At 36.5% G+C, this 27,500-nt stretch overlaps 3 protein-coding genes across 4 annotated transcripts in view; 1 reads left to right on the forward strand and 2 right to left on the reverse strand.

Annotated features, from left to right (window-relative positions):
- The window catches only part of LOC144979870 (uncharacterized), a gene marked incomplete in the record, with an annotated part of 27,129 nt that extends 21,920 nt beyond the window's left edge, over nt 1-5,209 (reverse strand). The window contains 6 exon segments of the mRNA XM_078927100.1: nt 1-34; nt 367-494; nt 2,050-2,200; nt 3,178-3,350; nt 3,739-3,979; nt 4,688-5,209. Coding sequence (XP_078783226.1) covers nt 1-34; nt 367-494; nt 2,050-2,200; nt 3,178-3,350; nt 3,739-3,979; nt 4,688-4,821 — 861 coding nt within the window.
- Nucleotides 5,210-8,543: 3,334 nt separating this feature from the next.
- Nucleotides 8,544-20,440, forward strand: LOC144979871 (uncharacterized). Of its 2 annotated transcripts, none has more exons than XM_078927102.1 (7): nt 8,544-8,602; nt 11,398-11,487; nt 12,248-13,067; nt 13,785-14,015; nt 14,599-14,743; nt 15,742-15,791; nt 16,679-20,440. In XM_078927102.1, exons 2-7 carry the CDS (start codon nt 11,399-11,401, stop codon nt 16,802-16,804), a joined length of 1,461 nt encoding a protein of 486 aa, XP_078783228.1. In that variant the 5' UTR covers nt 8,544-8,602; nt 11,398; the 3' UTR covers nt 16,805-20,440. The 2 variants fall into 2 exon arrangements, with proteins under 2 accessions (XP_078783228.1, XP_078783227.1); XM_078927101.1 differs by having other exon boundaries at nt 8,552-8,607.
- Nucleotides 20,441-24,143: 3,703 nt separating this feature from the next.
- LOC144979872 (tubulin alpha chain-like) overlaps nt 24,144-27,500 on the reverse strand; it is a 24,039-nt gene continuing 20,682 nt past the window's right edge. The window contains exon 9 of the mRNA XM_078927103.1: nt 24,144-24,466. Within this exon, the coding sequence (XP_078783229.1) occupies nt 24,200-24,466 (267 nt within the window). The 3' untranslated portion in view covers nt 24,144-24,199. The remainder of the gene's footprint in view (nt 24,467-27,500) is intronic.

The raw sequence follows: 27,500 nt of genomic DNA on the forward strand, positions 1-27,500 counted from the left end.
CTTCGTGATGGTACGGCCTTTGGTGACACCCAGTCTGGAAATGGAAAGTTGATTGCGGCGGTGGTAGTGGTGGTGGTATGATGATGATGATGATGGCGATGATGATGATGATGATGATGATGATGATGATGATGATGATGATGATGATGATGATGATGATGATGATGATGATGGTGATCATGATGATGATGATGGATGATGATGAGAATGATGATGATAACTTCTCTATTTTCTGTGTCTAACTCATCCAGACATAGTACAATGTTGAGACTTTAAAAAAATAAAAATTTGAATATGTTCTGACTATGTATATATTAAGCTTGTATATTGAATAGTTTTGTATTATCACAACAATCAACATCTTACTTCTTGCGTGCAAGGAATCCTCTGAGACATCTTTGGACTATCAGGACAGGAGAGTGTTTGGCAAGGATGGCATTCACCTTGGCATTTATGATTTGCATCACTCGTATCTCTTGCTCATAACCAAAATGCTGGAATATAAGACATATTTTATACAGATAGTATGCGGTTGTTTAAATTGCTCACAACATTGCCATCCAGAAGTATAACGGACCAACACACAAAACTATGTGTAACCTTAAACGTTTATAATCTGGTTATTACAGTTAGTGATAATTACTCATAAACATGGGTGGCAAAAAAAACAATAACAAAGACCCGAGTGACGTCAGCTTTATTCTCTCTATAGATAAGACATATCCAATGTAATAGTTGTACTGGTCTGAATCTTATTTTTAATTTTCAATACCAGGCTAAGTTTCTTGCTTCAAGTCATGCAAATATATTATCATAACTAAATATGTATGAGATCCACTGTCCCCAAAATGTCAGATTAATTTTGAAGTCAAAACCTGTCTTACTAACTAAAACTATGAGACTTGAACTAATTTTATTTTGAGCATTTATCAAAATGAGCATTTATTCAGCGCATTACCCAATAAACATGTTCAAAGCGCTTTACAAGGGGTCCCTACCTAACAGCAACACTTAGCATGTAGACCGAGACATGACAGCTGTTATGTAATATTACTTTTTTTTTTCGACAGAGACAACACCGTTAATGGCAAGCAAATCATTTTACACCTAAGTGCAGTGAGAGAATGTGAGTAAAGCGCATTTTCCAAGGACTAAACTATGTCCCACTCAGAGTGGGGCTTGAACCCTGGACCTTCTGGCCCAAAGCTGAGTGTCATACCAGAAGACCACATTGCCGCTGTTTTATTGAAGAGAATTAATATAGTTCTTAAAATGTGAAAGCATTTGTAATCTTGCATGTACACTTTTTTTAATAAAAAAAGAGAGCGAAAAATAGCATTTTAAATATATTTTGCAGTCATACTATAATACCAATATTATTTCAAGTGTAAACTGACTAAATAAGAATGGAATCTTGACTTTTTTTTAAACAGAATAATATGCAGTGGATGCAGTAAAGTCTCTTATATCAACAAATATTAAAGCCATGCATTTATAAAATATAAAACAGTCCTTTAGCCCATTATGCCCATGGAGCTGGATGAGTTTATCCCAGTTTATATAGCGTGAAAGTGACAATAGCAATTGTTTACCACCCTTTGGATAGGACGCCAGTCTATCTCAAAGTATTTTCTGTTAAAGCCTAGCAAACCCAGCTAACTAATCAATGCTGGATGTACAGGGGGAGGGGTAAAAATCTCGACTTCACCCGGGATTGATTTCAGACCCTTTGCATGTGAAGTGAGTGCTCTACCTACTGAGCTTTCATGACCCTCATTTTTAAAATAAGATATAAAATAAATAAAACTCCCAATGAACGAAAGACTATGATGACCCAGGTTTCAGCCATACTATAGTGCCGCTTTGTGAGCAATAAGGACTAAGTTTCTTTCTCAAGGTAAAAGAAAAAAAAAAACCAAAGCTGGGTTAAAATCCAGATTCTCCTGAGTGTAAGTACATTGCCTAATCTACTCATCCATCTCTTTAAGTAAAATATTGTTTATGACCGTTGATTAAGCCATTGTTTCATGACACAGATTAATGTCTTACCGATGGAGTATGTGGACATAGATCCACACGGAATGGCTGTGATAAAGATGCAAATCTGTTACCAAAGATGGCATCTTCAATGATTTCTTCATCTGAGATGACAAACAAGTCTAAAGCCTTTAGTGTCCAGATGCTGTTCACGACATGATGCCTGTTATAATCAAAGAGTGTAAAAATATTGTGAATAAACATAGTAGTAGTAGCATCATTATCAAAAATAAAATATTTTTTAAAGTGTGAATGATACAGCACAAGAAAATAAATATAAGAAAAGAATCACAAAAAAGACTTTCTTGACCTTGACTTTTACTGGAATTTCTTTGGGATTATATCTTCTTATTTTTTGCTCTCTCTCTCTCTCTCTCTCTCTCTCTCTCTCTCTCTCTCTCTCTCTCTCTCTCTCTCTCTCTCTCTCTCTCTCTCTCTCTCTCGCTGCTCTCTCTCCTCTTCTCTCTCTCTCTCCTCTTCTCTCACTCTCTCTCTCTCTCCCTCTCTCTCTCTCTCCCTTTCTCATCTCTCTCTCTCTCTCTCTCCTCTCTCCCCTCTCTCCGCTCTCTCTCTCTCTCTCTCTCTCTCTCTCTCTCTCTGCTTTACCAACCACTTTATCATCCACACCAATTCAATGAGTGATTGAATTCACATACAGATGTCTAGATTAATACTATTACAGGGACATTGGATGACACGCTCTGATTTCTCTTTAAAAATCGTGTTAAGTTGGTATATTATCACAGGACTTATAGCGGGTTTTATTCAAGTTTATATTCATGTTATCAACGAAGTATGTTATTCTCTTATGAATACAATTAGCTTGTCTTGGATGCAACAATAGACCCAGAATTTATCATTTTTAATTGATTCCAGAAAATCAAAGTAATAAATGACAATCTTTAACTCTTTAACTCACTCCTCCATTCATCCTTTCTGACTTTTAACGGCGCCATCAGCACAATAATTGATACAAAATTATTATTATTGTCATCACAATTATTATTACATTCATCATCATTACCACCACCAAGATAATAATAACTATCTGATTATAACCATCATCATCATCATCATCATCATCATCATCATCATCATCATCATCATCATCATCATCACCATCATCATCGCTATATTTACCTATAATTTTTCTTGAGACTGAGTGGTGTGTCATAGAGAGTCAATATGGAAAGGCCAGGTGTAGAGCCAAGGATCTGTAAAGTTTCAAATTTACCCAAAGGATTGTCATGAAGATGAAGCATCTGAAGCTTGCGCATTCCAGACCAGAATGTTGCTTTGGGGATTGATGTTAACTGTTTGACAATGTAATAGACAATAATAAACATTGAATAAAAAAACTTATTATGATATTTCTCCACCGTGTCACACTTAGTAAACCCATCAAGCATTGAAGACATGTTTTCTTTTCTCTATTTTTTCTTTTCTTACTTTCTTTTTCCCTTTGTTTAAAAACATTATTTTAGCCCCTGACGACTCTAACCAGGTATTTGGTTACACCCGAGTCATTTAAGAGACTAAGCAATAATTGCTTAGTCTCTTAGATGACTCGGGTGTAACCAAATAAAATTATTTACATATTACAGAAGGTCAATATGCTCAAAAATAAAATGTCCTAAATTAGATTCTATTCAAAATACAAAGTTTTATTATATTTTATGAATGAGCATTTATGATAAATACCTGATTAGAATGTAAGTCCAGACGTATGATGTGTCGACAAGCAATCAGTGCATCAATTTTTGTCAGGAAATTATTTCCCAGAAGACATATTGTCAGTTTTGAACATGCTGCTAAGTCTCCAATGACACGCAGATGAACACCAGTTAGTCGGACAAGTCTAAATTCTCCAATCTTCTCAATACCGGGATTCTGCTTCCCACATTGCTCCTTAATAACTTCCTTGATTGGGTTGAGGAAATATCTAAGAAAATAAGAATAGACGTGGATTGGCAATAACCTTTTCAAAATGTATGTAATAATATGAGCTATTAACTCGAATGTGTTAAGTGTTTATGAACGTTGGAAAAAGCAAATAATGCATTCGACCAAGCATAATATGTGATCTTAATTCTATGATATTTATCCTATTAGGTAGATCAAATTCGCTTTTTATCTGAATGCAATTAAGATGAATAAATGGTCTACCTATAGTAGTCTCGTGAATAAAAAAATAATCAAAGTGATCAAGAGGAATTGTGGAATAGTCTCACATCTCCAACGTGGTCTGTGGAATCTTCAAAATCTGAAGTCAAGAAAGAATAAGAAGAAGGGGAAAATAAAAACAAGAACAAGAACGAGAAGAAGAAGAAGAAGAAGAAGAAGAAGAAGAAGAAGAAGAAGAAGAAGAAGAAGAAGAAGAAGAAGAAGAAGAAGAAGAAGAAGAAGAAGAAGAAGAAGAAGAAGAAGAAGAAGAAGAAGAAGAAAAGAAGAAGAAGAAGAAGAAGAAGAAAAAAAAGAAGAAGAAGAAGAAGAAGAAGAAGAAGAAGAAGAAGAAGAAGAAGAAGAAGAAGAAGAAGAAGAAGAAGAAGAGATAAGACTCGCCAGCTTTCAACTATAAAACAAAAAAAACTTAACAAATACAAAGTTAGAGAAAAGAACTCATTGAACAGTAAACAATGAATCGTCTTACCCATATTCCTCTGCTTGTTTTACTGCTTCAGCCTCTCGTTGTTTGTAAAATTTACTGAGCAGAGCATTTGTCGTGTCAGACTGTTTGGTCTGTGTTATCTGTGTGAATTTCGCCCAATCCGGTACACTCACCATCTTGCTAATCTAGAATGCCTAGAAAAGAGGATAGCGTTCAGTAATTGATGACAGTTCTTACCCAGAAAAATTGTGGAACATTTGTTGCATAAGCAGAGAGTTTCATATAATTTGGTTAAATTTGTATATCGTGTTTTGATTTTGAACTTTAAATCTGGACTGTACTTTCAGTTGACGATGATAAGGCTTATGTATGAAGTTTTTGTTTTTCTCCAGTTATGAAAACCATATGGCATCAATATAATATTTATCCCCTCAGAAATATCACTTTTCACAGTGAAAGTGTCTGGTGTACTGATTAAGACTAGAGCAGAATTTTTATCCCTTTTGTTTTGGTAAGAAATTATTCATGACCGCGGGATGGTCGCCATTTATAAACACGTCCCCATAGGAACACACACAAGGGAAGCAACTAGCGAAATTAGTAGTTAAGTTGCGGTTCTCATGTCCGCCTGGCAGGTGAGAGCTATCCACGAACACAAAAATATTCGTTTCAAACCCAAGTCATTTCTAGATCCCTCTCTCACCCACTTCTTGAGACCGCGGATTCGTTCGCACACCACCATCGCGAAGTAATTTTGACCAGCAGTTAAGCTTAATAGCCAATATTCTCAACACAAACATATAACATAGAAACGATTGAGACATTGAGTATGCTCCGGTGTATGGGGTGAATTTTTTTTTAATTCAGAAAAGTGAGTGGAGCAGGCACTTATGTTGGTAACAACAAGATATGAAGTGAGTAGAAAAGTGCCAGAAGACAATAGAGAATAAAATTTTTTCGCGGCGGTGGTGGGGTTTGAACCTGCGACCTTATTGGTACGACAACTCCGCCTGGCAGGTGAGAGCGTGGCTCTACCGTGTGAGCTATCCACGAACACAAAAATATTCGTTTCAAACCCAAGTCATTTCTAGATCCCTCTCTCACCCACTTCTTGAGACCGCGGATTCGTTCGCACACCACCATCGCGAAGTAATTTTGACCAGCAGTTAAGCTTAATAGCCAATATTCTCAACACAAACATATAACATAGAAACGATTGAGACATTGAGTATGCTCCGGTGTATGGGGTGAATTTTTTTTAATTCAGAAAAGTGAGTGGAGCAGGCACTTATGTTGGTAACAACAAGATATGAAGTGAGTAGAAAAGTGCCAGAAGACAATAGAGAATAAAAATTTTTCGCGGCGGTGGTGGGGTTTGAACCTGCGACCTTATTGGTACGACAACTCCGCCTGGCAGGTGAGAGCGTGGCTCTACCGTGTGAGCTATCCACGAACACAAAAATATTCGTTTCAAACCCAAGTCATTTCTAGATCCCTCTCTCACCCACTTCTTGAGACCGCGGATTCGTTCGCACACCACCATCGCGAAGTAATTTTGACCAGCAGTTAAGCTTAATAGCCAATATTCTCAACACAAACATATAACATAGAAACGATTGAGACATTGAGTATGCTCCGGTGTATGGGGTGAATTTTTTTTAATTCAGAAAAGTGAGTGGAGCAGGCACTTATGTTGGTAACAACAAGATATGAAGTGAGTAGAAAAGTGCCAGAAGACAATAGAGAATAAAAATTTTTCGCGGCGGTGGTGGGGTTTGAACCTGCGACCTTATTGGTACGACAACTCCGCCTGGCAGGTGAGAGCGTGGCTCTACCGTGTGAGCTATCCACGAACACAAAAATATTCGTTTCAAACCCAAGTCATTTCTAGATCCCTCTCTCACCCACTTCTTGAGACCGCGGATTCGTTCGCACACCACCATCGCGAAGTAATTTTGACCAGCAGTTAAGCTTAATAGCCAAAAATTTTTATTCTCTATTGTCTTCTGGCACTTTTCTACTCACTTCATATCTTGTTGTTACCAACATAAGTGCCTGCTCCACTCACTTTTCTGAATTAAAAAAAATTCACCCCATACACCGGAGCATACTCAATGTCTCAATCGTTTCTATGTTATATGTTTGTGTTGAGAATATTGGCTATTAAGCTTAACTGCTGGTCAAAATTACTTCGCGATGGTGGTGTGCGAACGAATCCGCGGTCTCAAGAAGTGGGTGAGAGAGGGATCTAGAAATGACTTGGGTTTGAAACGAATATTTTTGTGTTCGTGGATAGCTCACACGGTAGAGCCACGCTCTCACCTGCCAGGCGGAGTTGTCGTACCAATAAGGTCGCAGGTTCAAACCCCACCACCGCCGCGAAAAAATTTTATTCTCTATTGTCTTCTGGCACTTTTCTACTCACTTCATATCTTGTTGTTACCAACATAAGTGCCTGCTCCACTCACTTTTCTGAATTAAAAAAATTCACCCCATACACCGGAGCATACTCAATGTCTCAATCGTTTCTATGTTATATGTTTGTGTTGAGAATATTGGCTATTAAGCTTAACTGCTGGTCAAAATTACTTCGCGATGGTGGTGTGCGAACGAATCCGCGGTCTCAAGAAGTGGGTGAGAGAGGGATCTAGAAATGACTTGGGTTTGAAACGAATATTTTTGTGTTCGTGGATAGCTCACACGGTAGAGCCACGCTCTCACCTGCCAGGCGGAGTTGTCGTACCAATAAGGTCGCAGGTTCAAACCCCACCACCGCCGCGAAAAAATTTTATTCTCTATTGTCTTCTGGCACTTTTCTACTCACTTCATATCTTGTTGTTACCAACATAAGTGCCTGCTCCACTCACTTTTCTGAATTAAAAAAAATTCACCCCATACACCGGAGCATACTCAATGTCTCAATCGTTTCTATGTTATATGTTTGTGTTGAGAATATTGGCTATTAAGCTTAACTGCTGGTCAAAATTACTTCGCGATGGTGGTGTGCGAACGAATCCGCGGTCTCAAGAAGTGGGTGAGAGAGGGATCTAGAAATGACTTGGGTTTGAAACGAATATTTTTGTGTTCGTGGATAGCTCACACGGTAGAGCCACGCTCTCACCTGCCAGGCGGAGTTGTCGTACCAATAAGGTCGCAGGTTCAAACCCCACCACCGCCGCGAAAAATTTTTATTCTCTATTGTCTTCTGGCACTTTTCTACTCACTTCATATCTTGTTGTTACCAACATAAGTGCCTGCTCCACTCACTTTTCTGAATTAAAAAAAATTCACCCCATACACCGGAGCATACTCAATGTCTCAATCGTTTCTATGTTATATGTCTGTGTTGAGAATATTGGCTATTAAGCTTAACTGCTGGTCAAAATTACTTCCCGATGGTGGTGTGCGAACGAATCCGCGGTCTCAAGAAGTGGGTGAGAGAGGGATCTAGAAATGACTTGGGTTTGAAACGAATATTTTTGTGTTCGTGGATAGCTCACACGGTAGAGCCACGCTCTCACCTGCCAGGCGGAGTTGTCGTACCAATAAGGTCGCAGGTTCAAACCCCACCACCGCCGCGAAAAATTTTTATTCTCTATTGTCTTCTGGCACTTTTCTACTCACTTCATATCTGGTTCTCATGTCGCACAAAAGAGCGTTGATAGTCGTCTTTTTTAATAATTATTAGATTGAGTTTATTCACTTTTTCTTTATTTATTTTTCATTTCCCCTACCTTTCGAAAAAAATATGTATGATTCAAATATAATCAAATCATCCGAGTCCAAGGAATTTATATTTTTTTTGATAAAGCGAGTTTTGTTCTTTCCTTGATTTTATACCTCTTTTGACTGTAAGATAACTAAAAAAATAGCCAAATGACAAATGCTTTCGCTTTTGATGAGAGCGCTTGTAAACAAGAAGATTTTAACAACTTTCCAGTAAATAATTTTAGAGCGGTGAGGTTTGTGATCGAATTTTATCTTACGATGCAGTCATGGTTAAAATATAGATTCTATGGCACCCTTCGTGATTTCCTCTGGCCCTGGCTTCTCTTCCTGTCTACCTCCTGACATTATTTTCCTGGCTCTGTCTGACTCTTTATTATTTGTCCCTGTCCGTGCTCTTCTTCTTCTTTACTTCTTCCACCACCACCCACTTTTCTTTCTCCTCTATCTTCTCATCTTCCTCTTCGTCCTCTCCCCGCCTCTTCTTTTTCTTCTTCTTCTTCTCCTTCGTCTTCTTCTTCTTCTTCTTCTTCTTCTTCTTCTTCTTCTTCTTCTTCTTCTTCTTCTTCTTCTTCTTCTTCTTCTTCTTCTTCTTCTTTTTCCACCACCACCCACTTGTCTTTCTCCTCTCCCTTCTCATCTTCCTCTTCCTCCTCCACTTCGTCCTCTCCCCCGCCTCTTCTTCTTCTTCTTCTTCTTCTTCTTCTTCTTCTTCTTCTTCTTCTTCATCTTCTTCTTCTTCTTCTTCTTCCTCTTCCACCAACACCCACTTTTCTTTCTCCTCTCCCTTCTCATCTTCCTCTTCCACTTCGTCCTCCCCCCCCCCCCCCCCCACCTCTTCTTTTTCTTCTTTTTCTCTTTCTCCTTCTTCTTCTTCTTCTTCTTCTTCTTCTTCTTCTTCTTCTTCTTCTTCTTCTTCTTCTTCTTCTTCTTCTTCTTCTTCTTCTTTGCGCTTATATAGCGCATATTCCCATTGGAGGGAATAAAAAGAAACATGACATAAAAATATTAGCCACAGGTCTATTAAGCAAGTAAATATATAGATCATCATCATCTAGTCAGCTGATCCTGCGTAGGACGTTGCTTCCCGAACTTTCTTGCGAAACAGATTACGGTTTTCCGCCAGTCTACTTGCTTGAGTTGCTGTCATTCTCAGCCATTCACATATATCTTGTTCCCAGCTTCTTGTTCGTCTACCTCTTCCTCTCTTGCCGTCTACCCTTGTCTGCAGAATGTGCTTTTCTAATGATTCATGGCGATTCGTGTGGCCAAAATAGTTCAGTTTCAATTTCTTTACAGTTTGAAGAAGAATTGGTGATTTTATTCCGATCCTTCTCAGGACTTCTTTGTTTGTTTGTTTTTCAGTCCATGATGATATTCTGAGTATTTTTCCGTAGCATATATAGATATATGATAAAAATACAATAAAAAATGTGTCACACGTAACAGGGACATAAATAGATATACATTAAGTAAGATTATTTAATAAGTTGAATTATTGTGATTGTTTAAAACCAATAAACATATTGAGGCTTTAAAAAGAAAAAAATTATGTCACAACATGTATTGGTTTCTAATGATCAAATCTTATAATATTTGTTAACGGCTGCGGCTATTCGGACTCCAAGTCTGAATAGTCCCCTGCGGCTATTCAGACTCAAATTCCAATGTGCATGTGCAGAAGAATCTTCCGTGGCAATATAGCTTTTGTTTGTTTTTGCTTTTTTAAATTATTATTTAATTATTGGTAATTACCTCAAATTGATGCAACTGAAAATAAAAGCAATGGTATAGTAACTAAAGTAGTCTAAAATCCCCTTTTATTTGACGAGAAAGTCAAAATCACAGATCAATTGGAAGTCCAGTTAGAAATTAAAAAGAATAAAAATCGAAGTGACTGTGATCTAAAGGAGAAGCTTTTCTAACAACATTGCACAATGTCCACATATAAATCAGTATGAAAAAAAATATATTGTGATAGTGTAAGACAGGCACAAATCATCCTTCTACAGGCCAAAGTACGGATGTGAGCCATGTCAGCGAGTGTGATACATTTGGGCAAAAAAAGTTCTTCTGTACTCTTCTTCTATTTTTATATCAATTTTCCACCCTCTACCCACTGCCCGGTGTCTCTCTCTCTCTCCGAAAGTGACAGGTTGATTATATATGAGTGTTATAGTTATAGAGTCAATTAGGACAATCAATGTTTTCCGTCATAAGTCTTGTAGGAATAGGGTCAAGGTCACATGTTTTGGGAGGGAGAGATGATATCAGATTATTTTTCTTCTTCTTCTTCTTCTTCTTCTTCTTCTTCTTCTTCTTCTTCTTCTTCTTCTTCTTCTTCTTCTTCTTCTTCTTCTTCTTCTTCTTCTTCTTCTTCTTTCTCCTCCTCCTCCTCCTCCTCCTCCTCCACCACACTCCCTCCCCCTTCTCAGCTTCCTTTTCCCACTCCTCCACTTTATTTTCCTCTTCTCCGCCCTCTCCCCTTTCCCCACCATCACCACCTTCTCCTCCTGATTACTTATATTCATCAAACAACCAATTTTACTAAAGTTTGAAACATGTGTGGTACAACAATATTTTATTGTTTGATTTATTTTTTTGAGCTTATGCAATCCTTAGTTGTCATTGCAATTGGGTAAACCAAGAGCTGAAAGGAATATTCAAATAAAAGAAATAGGGGATTTTAGTTTATCTCAAGTATGTCAAGTTAAGAAACTTATGTCCTCAATGAAACATGCAATAAACTTAATCCAAGTTTCATATTTTATACTATTAATTCAGTTTTTGGATTAAAATCAGCTTGACGTCTCATATCGTTTATAATGAGTTAGTCAAATTTACTCTCTAAATAAAATTAGAATAGGAAAGTCACAAAATTACATCTTAAAATCTTAAGTGAAGGAATCTTGATTTGAATGTTTCACTATTGGTTATAATCTGTTTCGATTGTCTTTCATATCGTTCTTTAAAGGACTTTGATAACATCCTCCTCACTCAATCTTTTCTTTATTTATCCCACCCAGAATGGCTGCACAGGGATGGAGACTTGGTTTAATATGTTCCAGGTCACAGATCAATTTGGATATTTTGCTCAACTGTGGTCAAAGTTTTAGGTGATTTGAATTATTATCTGTTTTGTTTTTTTTAATTTTTTTTTATTATTAATCTGAATTTATGTGTAAGATAAATGGCAGACAAAGCAGAGAGAAAATACAGGAATATGATCATCCAAAAAGTCACGCCTTCCTCACGTTGAGGATTAAACCTTAGATCTTCCGATTACCAATCAGAAATGCTACCACAGAAGTTACCTTTATAGTCAAGATGATGAAATTACAATTTTTCTGGATGAGAAGAATGTTTTTATGTACATTGCAGTTTGGAAATTAAATCAATCACATTTTGGCATCAATCATGTAATGCCATAAAATCTTTTTTTTTTTTTGGCTTATTTTCCTATAACCAGGTGATTAAAGATTTTGTATAACAAGATAGATTTGAACAGGATATACTTTTGTTGTTATTCCACAAATAACCTAGTCCCATATTCTGTTTCTCGACATTATTATGGAAATGTTGAAAATATAATTTTTCACTTTTAAAACATACAAAGCCTTCAATTCGTTTTAAAACCCCTTTTTTCCCCTTTTTTTCAATTTTTTTTTTTTTAAAGGTGTAAAATTTATACTCATTTTTAAAAAAATACATTACAGCAGAAAATGATATGCAAAGTGCATTAGTAGTTTAATAAAAGTTTTATCTCTTAATTTGATGTATATATCACAGTTTCTGAAATAACAATATTAAAGAACGCACAAAATTTACAGTAATTGTCATGTATACATGAACTCCCATTATCTTTTCCCCATACAGATGGAAAAGGAAAAATGAAGTAGAATGGATTGGAGTCATTCAGGATCATGTATGGCATCTTCGACAGACAGGAAGTGGAATCTTATATATTGTATATGGTGAGAAACCCATGATGAACAAACAACCACCCGATGGTTTACCAGAGCACTGTTTAAAAGAGACCATGGCGAGCAGTGAACATAGTAAAAACAAAAATGTCAGTATTGAACTATCTCAAGTTAAACTTGAGCCGAATGATAATACACATAATCCTATTGGTCAAGAATTGAACAGCATCGATAAAGCAGACATAAAAAGTAAACATCACCATGATGAACAGTTTATGAAGAAAAAAGTATCATCAAGGAAGAGAGCAGTGGTTAAAACTGAGTATGGAGATTATGAGGTCCCTAAGAAACACGTTATATCTGAAATCACTACTGAAGGATATGATTTGATTTCAAAGAAATTTTATTGTCTCTTACCATCAGTATTACTTAAAACTAGCGCAATGAAATTAGAAAATTTAAAAGAAATATATATTAAAGAGGATATAAAATTTGAAGATGATAGAGAGTATTTGCACCAAAGTGAATCTTGTGAAAATGTTTTGAGAGATTATTTTCAAGCAGACATTGACTTGTGTGACCTTTATGACCATTGGTCATCCAAAGATTCCCACTTTAAGGATGTTGCAGCAAAGTTTGAAGGTATTCGAATGTTGCGCCAGGACCCTACGGAAAATCTTCTTAGTTTTGTGTGTTCCTCTAATAACCATATCTCTCGTATTTCAAGCATGGTGGAAAAGTTGTGTGTACATTATGGAACATATATTACTGAGGTTTGTTTATTTTTCTTTACATTGTAGTTAATCATGAATTAAGGGTTGGTTGTTCCCATCTTCTATCACTATTAGAGTTTGAGATCTCTTAATTAGTTATTTAGAGTTAAATGACGATAATAAGATAGAAGCTTTATTTTAATGTATGAAGAAAAATGATATAAACATTTTGGGTTTCCCCTTTGTCAACAAAACATGATGAATGAAAAACTAATGACGAATAACAACACCATCCTCTCATCTTTCATTCAAATTGGAATTTAAAAACCCTCACACAAACACACAATATTTCCCATTTTAATAATGATTTTGACAAGCCTAGAACAGTGTTTTGCATACTGTATATCAGTTTTGTGAAGATGTGAATGGAGTTAGAGATTGTGTAAATTCCAAACGAAAATCCAAGCTAAAGAACTTAATAATGTGTTGTATAATAGAAGCCTCATAACTGTATGGTTTATTGCATTTGCTAACTCCCTTAAATGTTTATTTTTTTTCATTTTTAGTATTTGACTTTTTACTCTCATTAGTATATGAAAATTACAAGGAAAAAAATTATTCCCCAAAAATTACCTTTCTCAAGGCTGAGTTATTTTTTAAATTTATGTTTTTCTTTTTATGCTTTTTTATTGCATTTTTCTGCCTACTTTGTATGGCTTTGTATCATACAAGCCTGTTCGAATATTTTACTTTCTTAAATTGTATTTCATGCTTAAGGTTGATGGTGAGAAATATTATTCGTTTCCTACAATGTCGGCTCTGACAAGTGATAGTGTTGAAGGTCACCTGAGGCAACTAGGCTTTGGCTACAGGGCAAAGTTCATCTCTGCCATCGCCAAGTACATCACCCAGGAAAAGGATGAAGGGTGGCTGGAGTATCTAAGAGATGAATGCAGTTATAAGGAAGCCAAATCAGAATTGATGAAGCTATTGGGAGTTGGTGCTAAGGTTTGTTGATGATGGTTATGCAATGATGATATTTATTGTTAAGGCTATTACGATGATTGATTATGACAATGACAATTATGAAGATGACGGCAGTGACGAGGGAAATTTGTATTGATGAGTATGCAAATGATGGTGGTGGAGGTGGCCATTGATGATGACGAAATTGATTATGGTGGCTAGGATGATAAAGGTGGTGATGATCTTGATAAGATGACGATGGATGTTGTGGTGTTGATGAGGATGATAATTTAAAGATGATGACAATAATGGATTGATTATGGTTATGGTTGGGATAATTATCATATCGAATTTGAATCTGGGTGCATGCAGCACAAATTGAGTCCTTGAAAAAGTACTTTTGCTCACATTTTCTCACCATACTCGGATATAAAATGATTACTTAGCTGGTAAAAAAGCATGATGAATTTTCTTACAGGCTGCTTATCTCATCCTAAATATTCAATGTTACTATCACCCTAAGACTCCTGGTGAGGTGTTATTTATTAATTAATATAAATATTTATTAACTTGATTTAGACTTTATAAAAATTCACATCTTTAGTATTTACTTATAAATCTGTAGGTAGCTGACTGTGTCTGTCTTATGTCTCTGGACAAACCTGAATCAGTTCCTCTTGACACCCACGTATGGCAAATCACTCTCAAGAACTACATGGCCAAGTTACAGAATGCTAAGTCATTGACGGAGCGGATTTACAATGAGATTGGTGAGTTGATTGCTAATTTTTGAAACAATAGCATCACCATGGATTGATGCAAGTCAAAGTAAATACTAAGCTACTAGAAGCTCTGAATTGTAAAAAGTATTGTACAAAAATGAATATGACAGCTTTAAAAATGTCAATTCGACTTTGTATTTGCCAATATGTCATCCCTAATATTTTTCTATCGTCTATCTGTATTTAAAGTGAGTTATTAATGTTTTTACTATTTTTGTTATTGGCTTTATTAGGGTTTTGAGCCCCAAAATTTCTGTGTATAGTATGTTTTTTAATTATTTTTTTTAATTTATGAGACAACGTAGCTCAGCGGTAAGTCTTTGCTTTGTACTCGAAAGGTACTGAGTTCGAATACCTGCTACGTTGTGTGGCCTTGAGCAAGTCACCTTGCCTTAGCTCAGTTTGCGACGCTGCACTGCGACTGACGCCTGGGTTATTCCAGTCTGCCCTTGGAATAGACCCTAGAGATGAAGAAAGAGAATTTCATTTTATTTATTAAGCTGTTATATTCGTTTTTGAAAATGTATCTAAGGATTAGTTGCAAACCTTTCAACTCCCTAGAAAAAAGTTAACTCTAAGCATCAGGTTCACTCCTGACTTAATAGCTTTTTGAGATTATCGGTCATGTGTGAAATCAACCAGTGTCCTGCCTTCTTTACTTAATTACTTTCTTATTCCAAACCAACAACTATTCAAATTCTTTGATCTGATGTCCTTTTTAGAAGGTGTCAAACAATTGTCATTGCCCATTTAATCCTAGTGTATTCTGTGTTGCATTGTAGTTATTGTGTAATCAGATCAACTAATCTAGATATTGCTGTGTTAGACTGGAGTTCTACACACACAAAAAAAAAAAACAAAAAAAAAAAACAATCAAATTATTTATATTTCATTCCATAGAAACTGGTTTAACATTTATCTCTATCAATCATCACACTTCTGTTTTGTTTTGTTTTTTTCTTAGCAAAATCAAATTACTTTCACAGGTGCCTTCTACAGAGAATTATGGGGTCCTTATGCTGGTTGGGCCCATTCTGTGAGTTACTGGATGTTTTTCATTTTAAAGTTTACGTACAATTAGATGCAGATCATTTTCAATGTTTTTCTGTATATATATATTTCACTTTCCTCTCCCCCTTCCCCCCCCCCCCCCCCCCCCCCCCCCACATACACACACACTCCCCATGCCCTTTTTAGACAGTTTGGAACAAGTTTTTAATTTGATTCAGTGCTAGCCACCTTTTAGAAACCTTTTTTTATCTAGCGTTTTAACAATTTCCATCACTGCTTATTACCAGATATCAATTTTGTGTGGCTATGCGGTCTTGTGGTATGACACTCACTTTCAGATCGGAAAGTCCTGAGTTCGAGCCTCGCTTGGCGCATTGTTGAGTCCTTGGAAAAGGCTCTTTACTCACATTCTCTCACCGTACTCTGGTGTAAAATGAGTACCTGGCCGTTAACAGTGTTGTCTCTGTCAGAAAAAAAAAATGGTAATATTGCCTAACATGCGTCATGTTTCGTTCTACATGTTACGTGTTGCTGTTGGTCAGGAACCCCTTGTAAAGCGCTTTTAGCACATTTAGTGGATATTGCGCTATAGAAAAGCTCAGATATCAAGTGAGTCAGTCAGACTGACTATTACTGTTAACTCTCGTAAAACTTTAGGTATTTAAGTGTTAAGTGTCTTATTCAATAACACAATGGGCTCGAGTATTGAAATATTGTCACATTTTGCTAAATTTTGGCTTGATATGAGATTGTTTAGGAAGGGCCTTAGCAATCATTTTAATTTGTCTTTGCATGTTTATTATCTATAATTAAAGTTATCATAATATGAAATTAAATAGCCTTTGGATTGAAAGGTTAAGTAATTTCACTATTTTAATTGATGCCGTTTGTATTTCTGGATTTTCTTTCCAGGTGCTTTTCACAGCTGATTTAAAACACAACAAAACGAAAGAAGTCTCAGATAATTCTACTGAAAAGGAAAAAAGTCAGAAGACAAGTAAAGGGCACAAGAGGAAATCCAATAAACTAAAAAGTTGAGGGGAATGAAAATTGAAAAGCTCCTAGGCCATTAGCATCAAAATAATTTTCTAACTGGAATTTTAGGAAGCGAGAGTCCACTAAAATCATGTCCACCTTTGATGGGATGTGATGTAATACTCATAAAAGCACATCAATCTTTCATATTTGTGTCTAGGTTTATCTGTGCATTTGTGTGTATGTATGTTATTAATGCATACATTGTACGTAACATATACTCTAATCTTTAGTTTCTACATGCGCTGCGGGTGGTTGGATGGGAGCATCACCCTTGAATCATATACCTATGATGTTCGCATGGGTGTACGATCCGATAGTGATGTCGTTTCTTCTTCTCTTTACTAGCCTATCCTGCTTCTTTGGTTTGTGATTGTATTTTTGACAGGCGATATTTTTTTAAATGTAAATCTTCTGCCTGTTTGTTCTTGGTTATTTATAATTTAGCTTATGATATCTTTAGGTTATGATTTTGATTTACATTTGTACTATTTTTGTTAGATTGCTTGTTTTTTTGTTTCAGCGGTCTCTCATATAACCTCAATTGTGTTGGAAGAGACCTAAAGCAACAAACAAACAAACAAAAGCTACATGCGCTGGAAGACGTAAGTCTGTAATGCCGGCTGGGTTGCTAGACATGCCAAAAGGCATCACTCATACAGCCGTAATAAATGAGTGAAGTACCAAGCCTACAGGTATCAAAATTGAACTGCTTGACTGCAAGCACTCCCTAACACTTTTATTGAGGCTATCATCAATACACAATGATGCTCATTGAGATTTTGGAATGGAATTATTGAAATTGTTTATGTTGCAACTCTTACAGATGGATTAATAATATAATATAATGAATTTATATAGCGTCAAGTTCCAATTAAAATTGTTCACTGGCGCTTTACATCGACATCAAATATCATACACTAGTACAGAACTGACATGTTAAAAACCACATTGATATGATAATATAATAATATATTATAATAGAATAATACTATGAGGCTAAATTATATGTCCTACAATAAAGTTCAGATTCAGATGAAGATTGGGAAATAAAAAGACATGATTCTGATTAAAGGGATGATTTATTCTTAGATTATGATAATGATTCTGACATTGGGGTTTCAAGAACTCATTTTTTTTGTTCCATGTTTCATTGATACTGACGGAGAGATAGGGCTTCAAACTAGTGGTGGGTGTGATGCTTATGATGGTGTTGATAATGAATGGGTTTGGAATGTTTTGGAAATCATATAGATGGGCCAATGCACATCACTGAAAATACAAACCCAAAGAATATTGAGTCGAGTGAAGAAGAAAAGACGATTTCTGTGCTGTTTTAGCCTTCTATTTCCTGATGAGAATGACTATTGAAACGTCGTAGAAATTTTCCCAAAAGATATTGTGATTTATCTGTAACTGAGAAGCAATCTATGCTAGTCAAGGCAATTGTAAATTCTTCTTCTTCTGCAGATGGTTTGATTTCTGTAACTGATATTAAATCTTTCACAGATTTTGGAGATATTGTTTTAGATAGTAGTGTTGATATTGACTCTGTTAGAATGTTTTTTTATTCGTTTGCATGGGATATAGTGGTGGACGAAATAGAAACCAGAAGAGAGGTTGGTTTGTTTTATCGTGGTGACTGCAGGGCGCTTGATGACATGACGATGAAAATGGTGCAGTGTGAGAGGTGTCTTGTATTGTTTCACTTTCAATGTGTTGGTTATAGTACGAAGAAGAAGGTGGTCAATTGGTTTTGTGAAACCTGTCATTCAGTTTAGATTTGTTAACTTGTTTCAGTTGTCTTTGTCTATTCTATTGTTCTTTTGTGGCGGTAAATTGTTGATTTTTAAAACAGTTAACTATTACGGCTGCAATTACGAATTTTAACATTTTTAAGTAGGCAGGTCTTCATCATTGTGTGTTATACTGAGGTTCCACTGTAATGTTAGATTTGGTATCATGTTATTATTTAACCCCAAGGCAAGGTGGACCTACGTGCCAAGGACTGCATGGCTTCTGGGAGTGCAGTCGCTAACGTGGAGTTAAATCCCAAGTCAATCACAAATATCACTGATGATTTGCATTGCGGCCGCAAATTCTGCATTTTTTTGGGCAAAATCTGCTAAGAAAAAAAAACCCAAACACTAATAATTTTTTTTTAAAGGCGAATTTTTATTCTTTTAATTTGATAGCTCGTGTAGAACGTGAGCCTGTCAAGGTTAAATTAAATCCATCCATGCAATGCTTTGCTCTGAGATGCCAGGCCCTCTATTATTCTTTGATCCCCTTTTTAATCTCTAACCAACCTGAAAATATTTGCACATACCATATTGTTTTATCGGAGTAATTCTGGATTGTCTATTACATTATATAACATTATATACAGCAAAACGTAGTCTATTACGGTAAGTTGATGGCATATTACTATTAACATTTAACATTGCTTATGGTTTCGTGCCTTGATATATTAAAATCTGGCTGGTAGATGTCATGAGTTTTTTTTTAACTAAACGCATTACATCAATATTTGAAAGATATGGTTGTTGATGTTGGAAAAAATAATGACAGAGTGGACTTTGAGACAGGGGAGAGAAAGAAAGAGAGAGAGAGAGAGGGGGGGGGGACGAAATAGAAAGTGGGAGGATGGGGGAGAGATATGAAATATTGAGTGTAATATGCCCATAAAAGGAAAAGTCCAATTCTTAGAAATTGGGTGAATCCATTTCGCTTAATGAGAGAGAGAGATTGACTCCCGTATACAGATTTCCAACATGATTCCCATATCTCAAGCCAGCAAGTCTAAATTTTAAATGCACGACATACAATGTTCACCCTCCTTACGTCCAGTACCACTAAAAGTAGTCACGAGAGAGATGATGATGATGATCAGGTGAGAGTAGTGAGGGGGGGGGGGGGTGGGCTAAGCTGAGCCTACCTGTTGGTTAATAAACAGGGGTGAGACGAGCGAGAAGGGGCTAGGCTACCCTACTTGGTGGTCGATACAAGGGTAAGAATAGCGAGAAGGGGTCGAAATCATCTGGCGCATTAAAAAAAAAACATTATTTTTTTTTTTTAAGTTGGTTGGGTGAAATGAGTATGAGGAAGGAATGGAATTATAGCAAAGAATGATAGGGAAAAAATTTGGGACATTCGAATGAGTTCGAGGACACCTGCTGGAGTGTATCTAATATCGATAGAACGAAGTTGACGTCACTCAAATCTTTGTTATTGCTTTTTGCCATCCGCGTTTATGAGTAAGTTACTCTCTCTCTCTCTCTCTCTCTCTCTCTCTCTCTCTCTCTCTCTCTCTCTCTCTCTCTCTCTCTCTCTCTCTCTCTCTCTCTCTCTCTCTCTCTCTCTCTTAACATTTCATTTTGTCCGTTTATATATTTGGTATAATATAAAATCCACCCGATCGCACCTTTTGTAATTTTCTATTGCTCTATTTTAATTCGTGGTTCCTCACAAAGTATACAGTTTCCTGCCCATCAATGTTTTTGTTTATGCATCTTAATAACGCCACTACCACATTATCTCATTCGGTAGTGTTTCATTCATCCTGTTTTGTTGATGAGGGGGAAACCCGAAACGTCCATTTTATCTGTTTTCGTATATTAAACTGAAGCTTACATTCAATTTCACATTGTTATAATTTATTTATTTATTTATTTATTTTAATTCTGAATATAAAAAAGCAAAAACAATTCAAAAAATAATTCTATGTGATGAAACCACGTACAGAATGCATAACAACATAAACATTTTCGGCAATTTAATAACGTATGTTTATAAATATAATTTAAGAAGTGTCACACTTTGTGACACAGCAGTAACGTGTCTAAAACCGGTCGCACATCTATTCGGTAACTTGTGGGATCATTTATCTTTATCGTTATTTATTTCGGGAATTCTCAATGAAAATATTTTTTAAGTAAATCCTTCTGAGCCACTTGGGCTCATTGTAAGACAAATTACGTCCTTTAGAGCCTTGTAGCCAATGGTGCAGGAGTTATCCCGGTTTCAATAGCGTGAAGCGGACAATTAACGTATCCCCCTATATCTGTTTTTCAACTTGCTTTCTGTCTTTGTCTTGGAATGGGATTAATTTGTTTTGTCCTGGCCCTGGCCGGAGTCCTAGCTGGGAGGGAAACAGTCAAATGCATATAGTTATTGTTTTGGGAGATGATTTTTTTTTCCTTGTGAATCACCTCTCTGTTATGTATTATTAGATTTGTTATTTTCAATGTATAATGTAAGCATTTGAGTGTATTCCTCTTTGTTGGATTTTGTGCTTGTGTCCGGATGAGACTTATAAGTGATCTCAAACTAAGTACATTGGTGGTATGCTCTTGGAATCTACATCTGATCCCTATTTGTTCCCAGTTCCCCTATGTCTTACTTTTTCTTGGGTGCTTTAATTTTAATTCTAGAACTTTTTACTATCCCATTTTCTTCCTTTTTACTGGCGCTGATATAACTGAAATGTGTTGCAAGCGCCGTAAAACCCTTAAAAACAAAAAACATAAAACAAAGGTATAATTTATGTCACCAATTTGCGTCCATAAATTACTATTTATAAAGAGGAATACTTCACCTATTATTATTTTACAGCAGAGATATTTTTTTTTCAATGCTATTTGGTATTCATTGTCTCATTGTCTATACCACACCCATGGAATTCCAATTTACAGACTGGGCGGGGCTCCTGACCTCCCATAGTGGGCAGGGAGGTAGGTACATACTGTGTCTTCTATCCACCTATATATATTTTCCAACATGCTTTCTGTCTGTGTCTTGGAATGAGATTACTTGGTTTTGTCCAGGCCCTGCCCGGATACCCTATCTGGGAGGGAAACAGTCAAATGTATAGTTAGAGTTTTGGGAGATGATAATGATATTTTTTCCTTGTAAAACATCTCTCTGTTGTGCACTGTATTGTTTTGTTTACATATTATATATAATTTGTAAACATTTGAGTGTATCCCTCTTAGTTGGGATCTGTGCTCGTGAATGGAAGAGACTTTTAGTAGGTGATCTCAAACTAAGTACTTTGATAGCGTGCTCTTGGAATCTACATCTGTTTCCTATTTGAATCAATTCCCATTCGTCTTACCTCTTCTTGGGTGCTTTAATCGTAATTCTAGAACTTTTTACTATCCCATTGTCTTCCTTTTTACTGGCGCTGATATGACCTTAATGTGTTGCAAGCACCGTAAAACCCTTAAAAACAAAAAACAAACAAAAACCAATCTACAGAAAATTACCACTGTCGGTAAAATTATGATCAACTATATTAATCTCAATTTTCAGTAAACTCAGTGGATGTCTCAATAGCTCAGTTGGTAGAGCACTGGGCTTACACACACACACACACACACACACACACACACACACACACATAGACCAACGGTGAAGTTGAGATATTCTTTTTCTGACCCCCACCCCTGTCTAATCAACAGTGATTGGGTGGCTGGGTCTGTTAGATCTCGTGGACAGGTACTTTATGATAAGACTATCGTCCTATCCAAAAGGTAACAAGCAATTGCAATTGCCTGTTTAAATACATACATATATCATAGAAACAGATACGTCCAGTTCAATAGATCTGAAGGTCTTCTAAGTAAACTCAGCAGGTAATAGAAGCTTATTGGTCATGAATGACCGTTGCACCAAAGCCTCGTTGTCTTTTCACCGTGGTAAAAAAAAAAAAAGTTGGTTGCTCTCATTCTGATTTTTAGATCCCAAATCTTATTCCCTGTCATCCGCTGACTTTTGATTGTCAATTTCAATACGGGGATTTATATCAAATCAATAATTTTTTTTAATGATGATTAATAAAAAAAATGATGAAGTTTCAAAACCAAACAAGTGTTTCCATGTAAATATTTATTTATTTATTTGTTTATTTGTTTATTATTTTCTTTAAAAATTATTTATCCTTAAAGAAGTCTTTGCTTTCTTATGAAATTTGTTTGGGGTTTTCTCTCTCTTTTTTGCGGGTGGTTGGATGGGAGCATCACCCTTGAATCATATACCTATGATGTTCGCATGGGTGTACGATCCGATAGTGATGTCGTTTCTTCTTCTCTTTACTGCCTATCCTGCTTCTTTGGTTTGTGATTGTATTTTTGACAGGGGATTTTTTTTTTTTTCTGTAAATCTTCTGCCTGTTTGTTCTTAGTTATTTATAGTTTAGCTTATATCTTTAGGTTATGATTTTGATTTACATTTGTACTATTTTTGTTAGATTGCTTGTTTTTTTGTTTCAGCGGTCTCTCATATAACCTCATTTGTGTTGGAAGAGACCTAAAGCAATAAACAAACAAAAAAAATCTCTCTCTTTTTCTTTTTTTTTTTTCTTTTCTTTTCTTTACAACGGAGACCTTGTGCAAGAGTAAAAAGGGACTGAAATAAAATAAAAGATTTTTTTTTGGATCTTGTAGTTGAGCATCCCTTATAGACCTCTTGGTTCCAAGGCCTGTCAAAAAGATGTATAGGTAGGATATGTGGCTGAGATTTTTTTCATAATGTTTCGACTTGAAAAGACGTCAATATTAACTAATTTAAAGAATCGCATATAATATAATGAAGCTTTTTCAAGTTTCTCTGGGTTAGTTATAATAAGTGATTCAGAAACTTAGAGATTGATATGAAAAGGAAAGGAGGAATGGCCTCTCAAAGTGATGGAAACATGATATATTTTGTCCACAGTTTTTGAGCACGTATTCTTTTACTTTTTTTTGCGAAACCTGAGGGTTTTGGATAAGGTACTTTTCGTGATCTAACCCAAGGAAATTGAAGAAACTAAACCCTTTCACAGTTCTTCAAATTTATTAATTAATTTTGCTGTCTTTTTGAGGCCAAGACTTGACTATCAATAAGAGTGAAGCAAGTAGACAATGGGGGAGGCACAAAGGAAGCTGTTTTGTTTGTGTCGAATGGTGATGAAAATGACCTTTTAGTACAACCCCATTATATTGCAGTGATGTTACTATCAGTATGGTACAGTATTGGAGAGAAAGAAAGATAAAGGGAGTAAATGTGACTCTTAAATGAGGAAATAAATGTTGTTCCCTTATTTATGAGTCATATTTACCCCCTTTATTTTTCTCTCCATTTTATTGACTCATTTAGGCACCTCTAGTTTTTTTTTTGTTTTTTGTTTTTTGTTTTGGTACAGTATTGTTGGTTATCACAAAATTTGTTGAAAGTCATGGGGTTACTGTAATGGTTGCGTGGCCTCGTAGTAATCCTTTTCCAGAGCTGTTTTTGTTGAAGGGTGACGAAAATGACCTTTTAGTACAACCCCATATACGTATTGCAATGATATTACTAACAGTAACAGTGTGGTACAGTATTGTTGGTTATCACAAAATTTGTTGAAAGTCATGGGGGTTACTGTAATGGTTGCGTGGCCTCGTAGTAATCCTTTTCCAGCGCTGCCAGATCCACTCTTGCATCCAACATCTCTGACTCGTCCATTCCCTCCGCCTGGTACCAGTGGACAAAGGCCCTTTTGGCGAACATCAGGTCAAATTTGTGATCCAGCCTGGCCCATGCCTGGGCGATGCAGGAATGGTTACTTAGCATCACAACTGCCCTCAACACGGCAGCCAAATCCCCACCGGGGACTGTGGTAGGTGGTTGACGATTTATCCCAACCTTGAAAGAGAATAAAGTAGAGGCAATTTGTGATTTAAGTTTTGAAGATTATAAAAAAAAAAAAAAAAAAAGCTTTTTCTAGAACATTATCCACAAATCATGCTTAACCCTCTCCTTACCACCTGTAACAAAATCGTCATTTGTTACGACACAATATACATTTTTCTTATTCAGGTTTATTTTGTACATCACAAACTTTGAAGAATATGTGTTTAATTACCAAGACCATAAGGTTATTTTGTAGAGACGCTTGTTTGAGTTTTAAAAATCTATTTTTCTGCTGGGTAAGCCTGCCATTTTTGGGAAAATACTGAAAATGATCGGTAAGGAAAGAGTTAAGGGGCTTTACAGAGGGTCCCAGGCCAACAGCAAAACGTAACATGTAGGACAAGACATGACATCTTTTAGGCGGTATTACAATTTTTTTTCTTCCGACAGAGACAATGCTGTTAAAGGCCAGGTACTCATTATACACCTAAGTATGGTGAGAGAATGTCAGTAAAGAGCATTTTCTAAGGACTCAGCTATGCACTTGTGCAAGTTCTCGAAATATACTATAAAGGCTCGAACAACATGGTCGGAAAGGGTATAGGCATGGATAGTAAGAAAAGTGTGGAAAACGGAATGCTATTTTGCTATTTTTCTCAATATGTCATTTTTCTAGGAGTATGGGATACTGTGTCAAATATTTCTCAGAATCTTTTCTATGAAATTGTCTGAAAATTTCCACAGTTACCAGAGATAAATGTACTATGTCACCATAGAGAGATACTTTTTTGATAGGATGTGTGTATTTTTATTTTTACAATCCAAATTATAAATTTTTAACATCATTTTTGTCTTAAAATTTTGATTCGCAATTTTGTAATGTTCTTATACAAATCCCATAAGCTAAAGCTGTAAAATCTCTCTATGGTGACACAAAATGCTACAATGTTGATAAGAGGGAAAAATATGGAGGTTATTCCTTCGTTAGGTTTTGCGAAGAAAATAGGCTTTTAACGAAATCGGGTCGAACGAGACGCCGAACGCCGAACCCGAACGGATCTAGCCTTCTCACGTGACCATGAACGAGATCTGGATAGTGAAGACTCTCAAGCGGTATGCAGCATCGGATCTAAGGTCACGTGATAGAGGATAGCTTGGGTTGCTGTTGGCTTCAGCTGACAAGAAACGGAGAAGGAAAAATGGAGACTACCTCAGCCCCCCCCCCCCCTACCATGTGTTAGGGGAGGGGGAAGGTCAGTGTCATTCAATAGTATATAATTGTGCATGTGGCGTTCTACCCTAGATACGGAGAGAAAATTATAAATTGATTACGGGGGAAGGTGGGAAGAGAGGGGGGGGGGGGGGTTGACCCACAAACGACCGAGGTGTTGGGCTTCGGGTAGACCATAATACGAAATCAAAGAGAAAAGGCCACTGGTACTCGGATGGTGGAAATGGTTGGGGGGTGGGGGGTTGTGACAATCAGCATGGAATGTATACACATCTAGGACTTCAGGATGTCGCTGATACACATTAGGTAATAATAAAGGCAATAGATGACCAGGGATGTGTAATGTGGGTGTATTGTTTGTATATGTTTGTGTGTGTGTGTGTGTGTGTGTGTGTGTGTGTGTGTGTGCTTGTGTGTGAAAGGGATTACACAAAAACACCTTTCTCTGTATCTTCCAAATGATTACGTATACGATAAATTTGAAAACCACATTGTTTGAATCAGCTTGCAAAAAGGAGAACATTTATCTTTGTTTCACAAAAATAGGCTTAAAATAACATTTTTTTTCTAGTAGATTGATTTTAAAATAAATATTGCTCAAATTTTTTTTAATTTAATGATAATTTCTTTATTTCCCGGTCGATTTTCTTGATTTATATCTCATTTCTCAATTCTCAATGCGACAAGCACACTGATGTATCTCGTGTGATTCAAAAGCGTTTAAAACACCAATTACGTTGTTTTAAAAATATACTGAGAGTCCTCCTCACTAATTAATTCCTGAGCGTTGAGACGGTGACGCAACTATTACATACAAGACCTTGCAGTCGAGTCGGCAGGGCTTTTGGGTTACACAACCACTATTTACCCATCGGTCAGTGGTACTCTCTGATGTATACAACACTCACCGCCTTTACGCAAAGCCGCCTGCCCATAAATCAAGAGATGATCTCCTAACTGTTCACAAGCGAACTGTCAAACGAGCAATCGATGATTGGATAAGAATCTCAAGATCTCATATAATAAGGTAAGTTTTGGAGAGGTGATATCCCCCCAGTCAGTGTATCTCCCCACCCGTCATCGGACAGAACTTTCATTGCGTTATATCATATAAGCTCCGCCTCCTCTTTCTATTCCGGAGTGACGAGATTAGACGAGAGGACGCGAGAAAAAACTGATCACGTGTCCGTTCAGTCGTTCGTTCGGTGTCCGTTCGGTGAGCAACTATAACTCGGTAATGCCACAAGATTGTCATACCTTTTGATGCCAGACCCCCAAATCAGGTCGCAAAATGGGTAGCAACACAGATAATGTTGGGGGTTTTTTTCACCAAAAATGACGATACAAAAGTATTAAAACCGCCCAATATAGGTAATTAATTCTTTTTTTTTCTTTAAAAAAGACCCAAACCGCCCCTTAAGTCAATAACCCTTGCTGGTCCCAAATTTCCTGTTCTTCATCTAAGTGTGTTTCGTTGAAAATAATATATAAAGTCACGCAATATTTCTGGTTCGGTAGTAAAAGATGGCCAAGGACAGAAATAGATGGCGGACGCTCGTAGAGGCCATGTGTTTTACAAGGAGCGAAGAGGATTAAATCAAAAGTATAAGGAAAGAATGTTTTTCCAAAACCTCAATTTTGCACTGCTGTCCATAGCAGAACTCGAACCCAAGACCTGTAACAAATCTCTATAGTGCCATGCCACTAACCCTCACAGATACAGAAAACCACTGTAACAGTTCGAAACTTTTCAATTAATTGAATGCAATGTCAAGGAATGGACAGGAACTAAGATGGAAGAACTCTTGGAGAAGG

Source organism: Berghia stephanieae, chromosome 9 (genome assembly GCF_034508935.2).
Source record: "Berghia stephanieae isolate SIO BIC M18660-M18661 chromosome 9, UCSD_Bste_1.3, whole genome shotgun sequence".
NCBI classification, from domain to species: Eukaryota; Metazoa; Mollusca; class Gastropoda; order Nudibranchia; family Aeolidiidae; genus Berghia; species Berghia stephanieae.

Bases quoted from the DNA above. Each gene is read 5' to 3' on its own strand.
- LOC144979871 (XM_078927102.1), top strand. From the start codon at position 11,399: ATGGCTGCACAGGGATGGAGACTTGGTTTAATATGTTCCAGGTCACAG. The intron at 14,016-14,598 runs GTTTGTTGATGA...ATAAATCTGTAG, and splicing joins TATTGGGAGTTGGTGCTAAG to GTAGCTGACTGTGTCTGTCT. The intron at 14,744-15,741 runs GTGAGTTGATTG...TTACTTTCACAG, and splicing joins GCGGATTTACAATGAGATTG to GTGCCTTCTACAGAGAATTA.